The following is a 12,886-nucleotide window of genomic DNA, read 5'->3' on the forward strand; positions in this document are numbered from 1 at the left end:
TTTATTGATAGTCAACTATCGACACTGGAGCTGATGAAGGTCCTGCTGATGAAGTAAACATATCTGTTATTTTGACACATTTACAGCGACTGCTTGAAGGGCCTATTTCTTTTTTTCATGCTATTTCTCTGCACATTCCTTGCGTTTCAACTCCATCTCTCTGATTATTTTGACAGATACACACTGACATTGCATACTTGCTCAGAGCCCAGAGGGGGACGTGTATAAAGATGTGATAGGGCCAGCCCAATGTCAATCAAGAAAAGAACCAATGGGCCGCTGATCTACGTATTTCATGGGTCGGTCTGTCAGTAAAAGAAATCCTACGCTGACTTTTTATGACCAATGCATTACACAGGCACAAAGACCCCAGCGCCCCTACTTCTGATTGGCTTCAAGTTTGTTATAGTGCTATCCACATTCAACAGTTTTTCAGAAATTGCTTACTGCACCTTTAATTGATGAATGGTTTAAAGTCCGCATGAAATGGCAGTTGCGGCAATCTTTTCTTCATTATTGTGCCGTATATCTGAGTGAAACGCTTCTGGAACAAGAACAAATGTAGGAATTGATTGGATGGTTGTGGTTTGCTATTGGCTGATCTCATGTGAGTGACAGGTTATTGGCCCGCCCTCATGATCAGAGAAGAGAAGAGATGCTGCAAGAGGGAAGTTATTCTGATTCAAGATTACCAGGAACATGAAAAAAAAAGTATGTGCACGGATCAATCATCTATTATAAATACTGTAATATATTCCATTTAAAAGGTATTGTCAAATTTGATTTCAATCTAAATTTAGGATGCCAAATTCTTGGACAGCAGGTTCAACCCACACTGTTCAGAGGAACCAAGAAACACTACAAAAAACAGAATTCATCTACGTTCAGTTGAATGTCAGTAGCAAGACAACAGCGGCATCTTATGGACATTTTTCTTTTGTTATTACCTTAGTAAAGAAGGCGAATTCAACCAAAGTTTGAGCTGTAATAATAAATTCACTCAATTTCTGCTAAATTCTATCATTAATGCGTTTCCTGGTTTCCCCTAATTTTCATCTGTAGTCAATTGTAGGATTGTGGATTAGGTGTAACGCATTTTTGTGGATGTATTGTTGATCAAATTCACATGTAGACATAGATATACAAATTGAGAAGTGTTTTATTGTGTAGCCTACCAAGTATATGTTGGTATTTAAGGATCCTGGATGGCAACCCAAAGGTCACAGCCAACATGCAGCCTAGGTCTATTTAAAAAAAAACTACAGTTCTTGAATTTTTAATACAAAATATGTGTTTTTAATACAATACATTTTAACTTAATTACTTTTAATAAAAAAACAAAAAAACACATGTAGACATGGAAAATGGAGAAGTGTTTTCTTGCTTTGCACCAAGCCTATGGTAGGCTATTTAAGGATAGTCTACTGGATGGCAACCCAAAGGTTTAAGGTACAAACAATAGCCTATTTAATAAATTTTTAAAAATCGAATAAATAGCAATTAACCTTAATAACATTAATCTCTTAGTATGACGATGTAATATTTCATAATTTGAAATAATTACTGCACATCACAGCCAACATAGCTTTGGTCTATTTAAAAAAAAAACGACAGTTCTTGAATTTTTAATGCAAAAATATATGTTTATAACACATTATATTTTAACCTAATTCATTTTAATTCAAAGCAATCCACTGAACACGTGTAGCCTCGAGCGCGTTCACGAGTACGTGCGCGCTCCAGCAGGTGAACAGTCTTCCTCCTGGTTGGTTGCCCAGTAACAACAAGTGCAGGATGCGCTCATACGTTACCGTTTACGCACTGCGTGGGCTGTGACGTAAGATCGCACATCCCGCACTTGTCAGTGTGCCAGCAGGTCAGTGTATTTCCCTTCACCCTCATGCATGACTGGAATACTGCACAGGCTTATGTTTCTATTTGTGACACGGACTGATTTCTGGATAAACAGAGCGGAAGAGCGTGATTCTGTGAAATGACGCGCTCCGGTTGACGGCAGGTTTGCACGAGCAAAATCCGGTATAGTGCAGGAATCAGAGCGGTCTGTCAGACCGGTTCTTCTTCTTTACCTAGTTGCTATAAAACAGCTAAAAAGCATGACATAGACTCGTTTAATGTGCGTTTAAACGGGGTAAGTTTACTTTTTATTGTGCTATGACGTCTTATTGCCAGGTAAGTTAGCCTATTTACCAGCTAACAAAAACATATTCTGAGATCGTTTTGCTATCGATCTGAAAACGTCGTTCCTAAACGACAAGATTTGTAAACGTTTTTAAAACGTTTCCTCGTGTTTATGCGAACGTTAAAGGAACGTTCTATTTGATAATTTTGTAAGCATTATGCGAATGCTACTTTTGAATGTTATCTGAACGTTCTATTATGACGCTAGCATTTTGAGAAGCCCAGATAACTTTCAACAAACGTTCTATTAACGTAACTGGAAGAACGTTTGTTCATAACTTTGAGAGAACCAGCTTAATTAGATCTCATTTAGTAGTTAAATAATAGTGTCAGGTTTTAATATGAGGTCATGACCCTTGTTAAATGACGTCAATGAGGTCAGCTCCGATTGGGATAGCCGCTCCACAAGCAAGGAGTTATGAGCAGCCTTACTAAGAAGACACGGTTTTTTAACAATCCTGGCAATAAACTGTCTTTTGGCAATAGAGACTGGAGTGATGACTTCATCAGGCTCTATGATGAATCCATTGGGAGAGGGATGCACACATTGCAGCCAGACAAGGACACACACACTTCACCACGGGACGGAATGGCGCTGAGACTCAAAAGTCCTGCTTCGGTCATCCTTCCCACAGGCCATCTGGACCTAAGCACAACTTCAGTCGCCAGCTACTTCCACACCACTAACACAAGTTACTGCACAAGCCCTGCCTCAGACTATCAGGAAAAGAACCGTCTGCTTGACATTCGTAAACGGTCCAGCTCCTCCAGACGCAGGTTCGAGGTGGTCACCGAACTGGGACCGGAGGAAGTCAGGTGGTTTTACAAAGAGGACAAAAAAACATGGAAGCCCTTCATGGGACACGACTCTCTCAGGATAGAAATCATGTATCGCTACTTCTGCGAGCGCAACCCGGAAAGGGGTTTAAACCGTGGAGGAGAGGTGCTTCTCGAAGATGATGGTCTGGATGGAGGAGAACCGTCGCTGGAGACATGTGGAGACGAGAGACATGACAGTGTGGATATCAGTGTAGAAGCAGTGTGTGTGAGAGGAGGACTCTATGAAGTGGATGTGAGGAATAAAGAGTGTTATCCGGTGTACTGGAATCGTAAGTATTGCTCGTTGATGGATGCAAGTCAAGTCACGTTTATTTCTTTTTTTGGGAGCAATTGTTTTTATTGAGCAGTCAGTTCAATATAAGAAAAAATATACAACATACTAAAGTGCACCCCCCCCCCCCCCCCACCCCATGCTAAGGAATTGCAAGACATGGAGTGTAAAGGGTAAAAAATAAAATATCCTAATAAATAGAAAATAGACATAAACACCAAATACATTTTACATCAAAAAGAAGAAACAAAGGATTTAACAATGTCAAAAGTTGCAAGTCACATTTATTCCTGTGCTCATTATAGAGCTCTTTAACCTGTGCAGATTGTTTCAAAGCAGCATTAATAAACAGGAAAATAACTGTCAGTCTTGTTAAATGCATAGATTATGAAACCAATCAATTTCAGCCTTAAAGCAGCTTGCAGAAGACAGTAGTGTTATTATTCATCCAATAGTGTCAGTGCAGTTAAATCGATAATATTATTGAATATTAATGGTCTTCTAATACCTAGTCCTGATTTTTAGTCGTCATTCAACTACAAGAGCCAGTAAAATAATGAAAATTAATTAAGTGTTAATGACGCATAATAAATAGTTACATGATTAAATTGAATAATTAAATGACTGTAAATTAATAAACAAAACAAAGAAAATAAACACACACACAGTTTGCTATTAAGAATCCTTTGGCTTTAGTTAAATCAATAATATTATTGCATAATAATGGTCTTTTAATCTCCAATCCTGATTTTTAGTCCTCATTCGACTAATTCCTGAGTAAAAAACCTGACCTGACTGTTTTTAATTTCTGTAATGAATTGGGTTAGAATCCGAGTTTGTCTGATACCCAAAATCAGTTCACAAAACTGTATCAACTAAAAGTCTTCTCTCAGCCTGAGAAGTTAGAGGAAGCCATGAAATGGCAGAAAGCAGAAGAAGTGATGATAAAAATAAGCAGGGTTTAATGATTAATCTTGGTTGCAAAGCCTATGTTTCAATTTTTTAGACTTTGTCTGACCAGCACAAATCCAACAAGTGATATTATCAAAGCAAAAGCAATTAAAACACAGTGTTTCCCCTAGAATTTTTTCCAGCAGCGGTGCTGTTACGTGCCCGAGGTTGTTACCAAGCCGCGCATGGTGGGGTCCAGGGGCATGCACCCTGGAAGAGTTTTGTAAAAAAAAAAAAACCCTTAAACCATGACTTCTGGCAAGTTTTGTGGATAGAAATGGACATTTTAAGAAAAACTGATTCAAGGCATGATTATTGCAGCACGTACCTTGAACTGCCGTCACAAACAGAAACCTTAATTTTATAATTTTAGACAGGATTATTCATGTTTTTCTTTTGTGTTCATTTTCAGCTTGGTAGAAATTGTTTAGGGGAAAAATGAAACAGCACAACCCAGAAAAAGATTATTTACAATTTATTGAAAATTTTATGTTAATGGGAAAGGCCACACCCAATCTGTGAGCACTTAATTTTTCTGGGCTTTTTAAAGAAGATCTCTAAGGCTCTTTGGTAATTGAATGATATTGTGGGGGTATTTTTTGTTTTTGCAAGAAGTCTTATGCTCATCTAGCCTGCATTTATTTAATTTAAAAAAAAAAACAGAAAAAACAGTAGCCTAATATTGTGAAATATTATTACATGATGTTCTTTTTATTAGTCAAAGAATCTTTGAAAAAAAAAGAAAAGAGCATCACATATCATATTAGAATGATTTCTGAAGGACACCAACAAGTTTAGTAGACTCATCTGAAAAATTAAATATGATTTAACGTTAACTATCAGGATTATGAGCAGTAGGTGATACTTCCTCGTCCTCATGGAGAGCGCAGTTCGTACCGCTTTCTCCTTTCCACAAGCGCTTGCTCTTCCTTGGCGTCTGTCGTTGCTATGCAACCATGAACAGAGGCGTGCTTGGGAAAAAGAGTGCGCCGGCCGCATTTGAAATAATGAATTTGAACGCGCAAAAAACGCGCTATGTGAACGGCCCCTTATGGAAACGTGACATTAGCCTAATCGAAAATATTTCCATATGTGGCTCTTTCCTCCTTGTTTACAAGTGGATTCAGAGCCACCGCATGCAGCGCCGCCGGTCGCCATGTCTCAGTGTTTTTAGGTGTGTACGTGAATGAAGAGAATGTCGTGATATCACTGATCATGGAAAGATTTTACAGCGGCGCTGAAAATCCAGCGGCGGCGCTGCGCCGCTGCTGAATACATTGTAGGGGAAACACTGAAACATCACTGTTTCACAACATCCTGTGACATTAAAAATCTTAAAATGCACGACAAGAGCCAGGAAAATTAGCCTGGCTCCGCCCTCCTACGCACTTCCGCTCAATTTCATTTTCCTTCAGTACTGAGTCTGGGATTGCGCTGTAGACTTTGGTTTTCTCCGATCAATTTTTTACCGGGCCAATCAGCGAACAGAGGGAGTGGCTGAGAACGATGACGTTGATGTCAACTCGTGCGTTATTTTGAGTTGTAGTTCAAAATAAGAAAGATGCAAGCGAAGCCATTCGGTCCGTTGTGGCAACGCTGCCGAATATCAAGAAGTTAAAGCCGGAGCAAGAACAATCTTTGCTTAGTTTTGTGTTTATGGCCATCCTCCCACGGGGTTCGGGAAAATACATATGTCACGACCAAACGTTAGCGATTGGTTATGGCAGATAGAGTGACTCTGGGCAGATCCAATAGTTTTAGACTTCAATAGAATACCCGCCTACAAGGAAGTTAACGCTTGTCAATGGAGCGGTGCCAGACTCTCTGTACAAATGAAATGTACGAGAGTCTGGTAGAACCAGGCTACAGGAAAATAGGCTAAGTAAAATAATAAAAAATAATAAATGGTTAAATGACACATAACAAATGTATAATTAAATGAATAAAAAACAAACAAAGAAACACACACACAAAGTTTGCTGTTAAGATTCCTTTGGCCCTTCTAGTTTTAGTGAACACTTCTAAGCTTGAATGCTTAAAAACATTTGCATCATTAGCTGCCCTGTCCACTGAATTATTAATATTCGTTGGTGTCTTTGACACCTGGAGTTTTGTTCACATCAGGTGTGAAGTAAGATCTCTTTCATTTTTTCTAATCGACTTTTTATTGAGAATTTTCAATATTGCAAACAGTGTATGCAAATAAATATAATATACCCATACTAATTCTTCCATCTGGATGAAATAGTTTTAAACCACTAACAAAAAACAAATGAACAATGTAAAAAAAATATCATGTTCGTAAGAGTGAAGTAATATAGTTGACTTTTTGTGGAATACTTTAAAATAAACCTACAGAAAATAAGGACCTCTACTCTGTGCATAATTTTGAAGGCTTCATGTTTAGTTTTCTGCATAATGATTAACGTACTCTGTTACTAACGTAACCTCGGTTCTCTCCAGAGAGGGAAAGAGTACTGCGTAATATCTTACGCTACGAAGGGGGATAACCCCTTTTCCACGAGATATTGAAGCCAAAAATTATCCTTAATTTTGAATTAATGACATTGGCAAGACGGCTCGCGCGCCTATTGGCTGCCCTGCGGCAACAGCAGCAGCCTATCGACAGAGCCCCTGAGTGGCGTGATACCCAATGGGGGCGCTTCGCGCCCATTTCGTCACGTCCCGCCAGAATAGACGTGGCCTTGGCCTTTAAATACGCTCGACATGCTGATACAAACTGGTTTTCATCACTGAAGCGAACCAGCGCTGTTGTATGCACGGCAAGATACGCAGTACTCGTTCCCTCTCTAGAGAGAACGGAGGTTACGTTAGTAACCAAGTACGTTCTCTTACGATAGTATCTCTCGTACTGCGTAATATCTTACTCTATGTGGAACACAATGCAACACGCCGTGCGTACTGGGATCCGACACCAAAGTCCCAAGCGCAGTAGCCTGTGGCTCATATACTGCATAATCACCGTAGACTCAGAGAGTCGGAGAAGAGAGGCTACAAGCATCATTCCCAATGAAATAGCATCCCACAGGAGCTAGTTATGTTAACAGTGTTTCACGCAGACAGGGTGAATGTGTTCAGCCTGAACTGGGTATAAGAATGGGTTATTCAACACCCATGGAGCTGTTCTATCGATCAGTTAGCGATGCACAAGCAAAACTCAGCATTCTGCGCCGGCGCAGCGGGGCAGATAGTACTGAATTCTAGACCGACAGCAGCTTTGGCCTGTAAGGCGGGAACCTCTAGGTTATACAACCTTATAAATGTAGACGGCGAAGCCCAGCCTGCCGCCATACAGATATCTTGCAAGGAAATCCCGCTAGACCACGCCCAAGACGAGGCCACGCCCCTCGTGGAGTGCGCTCTGACACCCAAAGGACACTGCAGGCCCTTAGAAGTGTAAGCCAGCGCTATGGCATCGACTATCCATCTGGATAGGCTCTGTCTTGATGCGGCAAGTCCCTTGGAGCGTCCGCCAAACAAAACGAAAAGCTGCTCAGTCTGTCTGAAGACAGACGAGTGGGACACATAAGCTCTCAGTGCCCTGACAGGGCAGAGGAGACTCGCATCCTCCTCCTCATCATGAACCGGGAGGGCGCACAGGGAAATAACCTGGGCCCTGAACGGTGTGTTGAGGGATTTGGGCACGTACCCATGCCTTGGTTTGAGTATGACTTTTGAGTCATTAGCCCCAAACTCCTTGCATGACGCGCTTACTGAAAACGCTTGCAAGAGCCATAAGGAATACCGTTTTGAGAGACAGATATTTCATGTCTGACAAATGGATTGGCTAGAATGGGGCACCTTTCATGGCTTCAAAAAACGTAGAAAGGTCCCACACAGGGACTGAGGGGGGTCTGGGAGGATTCAGCCTCCGAGCTCCCCTGAGGAATCGCACGACCAGGTCGTTTTTCCCCAGTGACTGTCCAGACGTCGGTTTTGCAAACGCCGCTATGGCTACCACGTATACTTTGAGTGTGGATGGGGTTCTGCCCTTATCCAGCAGCTCCTGAAGGAAGGAGAGCACTTCCGTAACCCTGCAGTCTGCGGTTGAAAAGCCCTGAGATTGACACCAGGCAGAGAACACAGACCACTTTGAGGAATAGAGCCGTCTAGTAGACGGGGCTCTAGCCTGCGTGATTGTCCCTCTGGGAGGTTAGCGGGTACCCGTTGATGGCCCATGCATGTAGGGACCATAAATCCGGGCGAGGATGCCAAATCGAGCCCTTTGCCTGAGAGAGGAGGTCTCTCCTCACCTGTATCGGCCACGGGGCAGTGCTGGTCAGCCGCATCAGGACTGGGAACCAATTCTGGTTCGTCCAGAGCGGAGCCTGATTCGTTCCAGCACTTGAGGCAGGAGCGAGACGGGGGGAAAAGCATAGAGGGGGCAGCGGGGCCATACGTGGGCCAGCGCATCCCTGCTCTTGGAGAAAAAGTTCGGTCAGTGAGCGTTTTCTTGGGATGCGAACAATTCCATCTGCGCTCTGCCGAATGTCTCCCACAGCAGTTGGATCGTCTGCGGGTGCAGCGACCATTCCCCTGCTGGGACATTGTTTCTGGACAGACAGTCTGGTCCCAGATTCAGGCGACCAGGCACATGCGCTGCTTTCAGGTTGTTCTGTGCCCAGACCAGGAGGCGTTCCGTCAGCCTGTAAAGGTTTCGCGAGCTGACGCAACCCTGGCGATTTATGTATGCCACCACTGATATGTTGTCCGACCGGACTAAGACGTTGTGGCCTTTTATCTGGGGACAAACGCGCCGTAGCGCGTTGTTGACTGCCAGCATTTCCAGACAATTTATGTGTAGGAGCTTTTCCCCTTCTGACAACTGGCCAAAGAACGGTCTGCCCTCGAGCAGTGCTCCCCATCCCGAGGTGGAGGCGTCCGTGGACACCACCGTCACACTCGAGGGAGTCCCTAGACTCATGCCTGACTGACACCAGTCGGCTATTTTCCAAGGTTCCAGAGCCGAAACGCATTTCATGTCGACCCTGAGGCGAAACATACCAGAGGTCCATGCCCGGGGTGGAACTCGCGCTTTCAGCCATAATTGCAGTGGGCGTAAGCGAAGCAGGCCCAGCTGAATTACCGAAGATGCCGAGGCCATGAGGCCCAGCATTTTCTGAAACCTTTTGAGCGGGACTATAGAGCCGTGGCGAAAGGATTGTGGGATTGAGGATTGAGGACCCCAATCAGGATTGAGACCCCAATCTGGGTCTCACAGCCCAATTGACTGTGAGACCCAGATTCTCAAGATGCTCGAGTAATGTGGTTCTGTGTTCTATGAGCTCTGAATGTGATCGAGCAAGAATCAGCCAATCGTCCAAGTAGTTCAAAACTCGCATGCCCTGAAGTCTCAGGGGTGCGAGGGCCGCGTCCATGCACTTCGTAAATGTACGGGGTGCTAGGGATAGGTCGAACGGTAGGACTGTGTATTGATATGCCTGGCTGTCGAAGGCGAATTTCAAGAATCGCCTGTGACGTGACGCTATTTGTTTTTGGAAAAAGGCGTCTTTCAGATCTATTGCCATAAACCAGTCTCCCTGGCGCACTTGCGCAAGGATTTTCCTGGTTGTCAGCATTCTGAACTGGCGCTTCATAGCACTCTGTTCAGCTGTCGCAGATCTAGAATGGGTCTGAGACCCCCGTCTTTTTTTCGGTACCAGAAAATATCTGCTGTATAGCCCCCCTTCGCTCTGAGATACAGGTTCTATGGCCCCTTTGCTCAGCAGTTTCGCTTTTTCGGATCGAAGTAGATGAGATACTTCATTGTTTACCGTGGTTTCGACTTGCGCCGTGTAGCGGTGGGGATGTCGAGCGAACTGTAGCGAATAGCCTCTTTTTATAGTGTTCAACACCCCTTCTGATACCTCGGGAAGCTTTGCCCTCGCCTCTGCGTGAATAGCTAGAGGTAGAATGAAATCCGGGCTCTGGCCGCGGCATAGCGGCGGCCGCAGAGCTTCGGTGTGCTGTGACATAAACACTGTGTTTACAGTGTGAGATGCGGGAGGTGCGCCGATCACGGCGGGCAGCCTGGTCGCGCTCGAATTCTCTATGACAGATTGTGGAGAGAGAGCGAGCGGGACAAACCCCATGGGGTTGAGCGTGTCTGTGAGGGAATGTGGGCGCGAGACAGTGGGCACACTCACTGCACTGAAAACACCGTCGGCTTGTGCTGACTGAATGTGTGTCGGTCTCGTTTTTACAGAAACCGAGGCACACGTATCGTGTAGTGTTTGTGGGCACTGTGTCGTTTGGATCATTCACTACATTTTTTTAATTTATTTTTAATTTTATTTTTTCACAATCGACATGAGTCGATTTTATTTGTGCTAGCACTGAACTGTGGCGGGCGGTGTCTGTGTGTGGGAATGGGCACTGAGACGTGGGCATTCTTATAACACTCAAAACACCATCGGTCATAGGCGGAATACCAGAAAATACACTATTTTTTGGGATTTATCTGGGTCTCCGTAAAAATGGCGTTTGTGTGCAGGCAAGCGGGCTGTGGTACCGGCTTGTTTACTGGGAAATACACTGGAATAGTCACATTTTCTGGAACTGAATGAGCGAAAGTTCGGTGGAATTCCGGCCGCGGCGAGACTTTAAAAAAAAAAAATGTATCCGTTTGTTGTTGTACAACAGGCTCATTGCTGCAATATTGACATTTTCAGCCGCTCAGACTACGAGGAGCTGAGAAATGTTTGAGAAATGGAGATTGGTCCGGCCTCGGTGGAACAAAAACATACTCTTTCCTCATTTCGTCGGTGACGCGTGCCCACGGGTTGAGAGCGTCATCACAGTTTTGTGTGTTTCGGCATTTGTTTGCAGGCGTGCGTGTTATTCAACAGGCTCATTGCCGCAATATTGACATTTCAGCCGCTCCGACTACGAGGAGCTGAGAAATGTTTGAGAAATGGAGATTGGTCCGGCCTCGGCGGGACCAAAACACACTCTTTCCTCATTTCGCCGGTGATGCATGTCTATGCGGGGCGGGGTAGCTTCCTTAAAACGTAAAGAAAGCTAGCCGCGCCGCGGTTTTGATGCTGGCCCGTTTCCCTGACAACTCACGGGCAGATGGGAGGAGGTCCACAGAGCTCGCCCTATCCTCACTGTCCGACGCCAGGATAGAGCAGCTGGCCTTCTCTATAGAAGCAGCTATCTCGTCGTCATTAACGGCGGAAGCGGCGGCGCGCGGCGGCCGTTTTCCGTCAGCGAGTGACTCGAGTGAAGCTGGCGGGCGAACCGGCGAGCTTTCACGGGCTGGAGAAGACTCGGGGACCCACTGAGTACGGTGCTTTTACGGCGCGGCACTACAGCGGGCGGAAGAGCAGGCTCTGAGAAGGATGCCAGGCGAGTCCTCAGAGTCACCATGGGCATCAGCTCGTAATGAGGGCATTCGCGTCAGCGAGCACGAGAGCCGCGTTATCCTCACCCAGGCAGGAAGCGCAGATGACGGTCTCTGTTGCTGAGTGTGGCTTGGCACGAGCCGCAGGATCTTTGCATCTTTAAAAAGACGCAGCTCTTTTAGGAGAGAGAGAGAGAGAGATATACAGTGCGCAGCGGCGACTCACACTCTCACTGTATATGTTGTAAATATTTTTTACATGTTTGTAAAAATATTTTACAAACATGTACACTGAAAAAAAAGTGGTGTATGATTTACTAAATCATGTAAATTTGACAAATAATGACAAAGAAATGGCCAGTAACACATTGAATACATCAATATTTTGAAGTAGAAAAACTAAAATAGTATAGTATAAGCATGCTCTAATAATGTATGTTTTATTTACAGCATTGAAAAATCATTGTTAAATGGGTACTATTACTGTATGCCCTTTTACGAAGTCTTGATTTTGTTTTGGGGGTGTACTCGAATGTTTTCATGCTTGATTGTTTATTTCTTTATTTGTTTATGTTCCCGAAGGACAGTTGGTTTTACAGCAAGACCAGCATACAAAAAAGAAAATTTACAATACATTAAAAAAAGCATAATAATCTACACAATACAACAACAGGCCCAAACAACTACCTACTTCCACCTATTCCCCCCACGCCCGAATTTAACAGAGAAATTGAAGTAGGAATAAATTAATGTTTGTACCTTTTACTCCTAACAGAGGAAAATCTTAACCGAGATCCTGAGGGTAAAAATTGAAACTCAGAATAGAGAGGATGGGAACTAACCATTAAGATGGATTTGTCTTTTCTAACTACCTGGTGATTAAACAGGATGGTAGGGTGACTCTGCTTAATTCCTAAAATCTAACTACTAGAATTACCTATTTTTGCCAAAGCAGTCTTTGCCTTCACACTAAGACTGGCATACCAGCATAACATAGCGAATGTTAAAACGGACTCAATATAAGACTTGTAAAACAAAGTCAAAGACCGATCAACGTTAACCTTGGACAGTCTCCGTAGACAGTATAGACGTTGCTGGCCCTTTTTACAAATCGTCTCTACATTGACATTAAAATTCAGCTTGTAATCAATCACACATCCCAATTTTGTTAAAAAAACACATTATTTTTCACATATTTTACATTATTACAGCCTCTCTCTCCCCAGTCTGGTTGAACGTGTTGTTTTCGATGAAAACGC

The 12,886-nt window shown here is 43.7% G+C and overlaps 1 protein-coding gene across 9 annotated transcripts in view; it reads left to right on the forward strand.

Annotated features, from left to right (window-relative positions):
* Positions 1 to 1,816: 1,816 nt before the first annotated feature.
* The window catches only part of ddhd1a (DDHD domain containing 1a), a 47,172-nt gene continuing 36,102 nt past the window's right edge, over positions 1,817 to 12,886 (forward strand). For 2 of the 9 annotated variants that reach the window (XM_077238545.1, XM_077238548.1), the window contains exons 1-2: positions 2,013 to 2,149; positions 2,686 to 3,308. In XM_077238545.1, coding sequence (XP_077094660.1) covers positions 2,738 to 3,308 — 571 coding nt within the window. In that variant the 5' untranslated portion in view covers positions 2,013 to 2,149; positions 2,686 to 2,737. Of the gene's footprint in view, positions 1,877 to 1,920; positions 3,309 to 12,886 lie in introns of those variants that run through there. The other 7 variants (XM_077238542.1, XM_077238544.1, XM_077238551.1 and 4 more) reach the window with 6 other exon arrangements.

The sequence above is a fragment of the Siphateles boraxobius genome, unplaced genomic scaffold (genome assembly GCF_051911475.1).
Source record: "Siphateles boraxobius isolate OS27281-9 unplaced genomic scaffold, OSU_SipBor_1 22, whole genome shotgun sequence".
Taxonomy (NCBI): domain Eukaryota; kingdom Metazoa; phylum Chordata; class Actinopteri; order Cypriniformes; family Leuciscidae; genus Siphateles; species Siphateles boraxobius.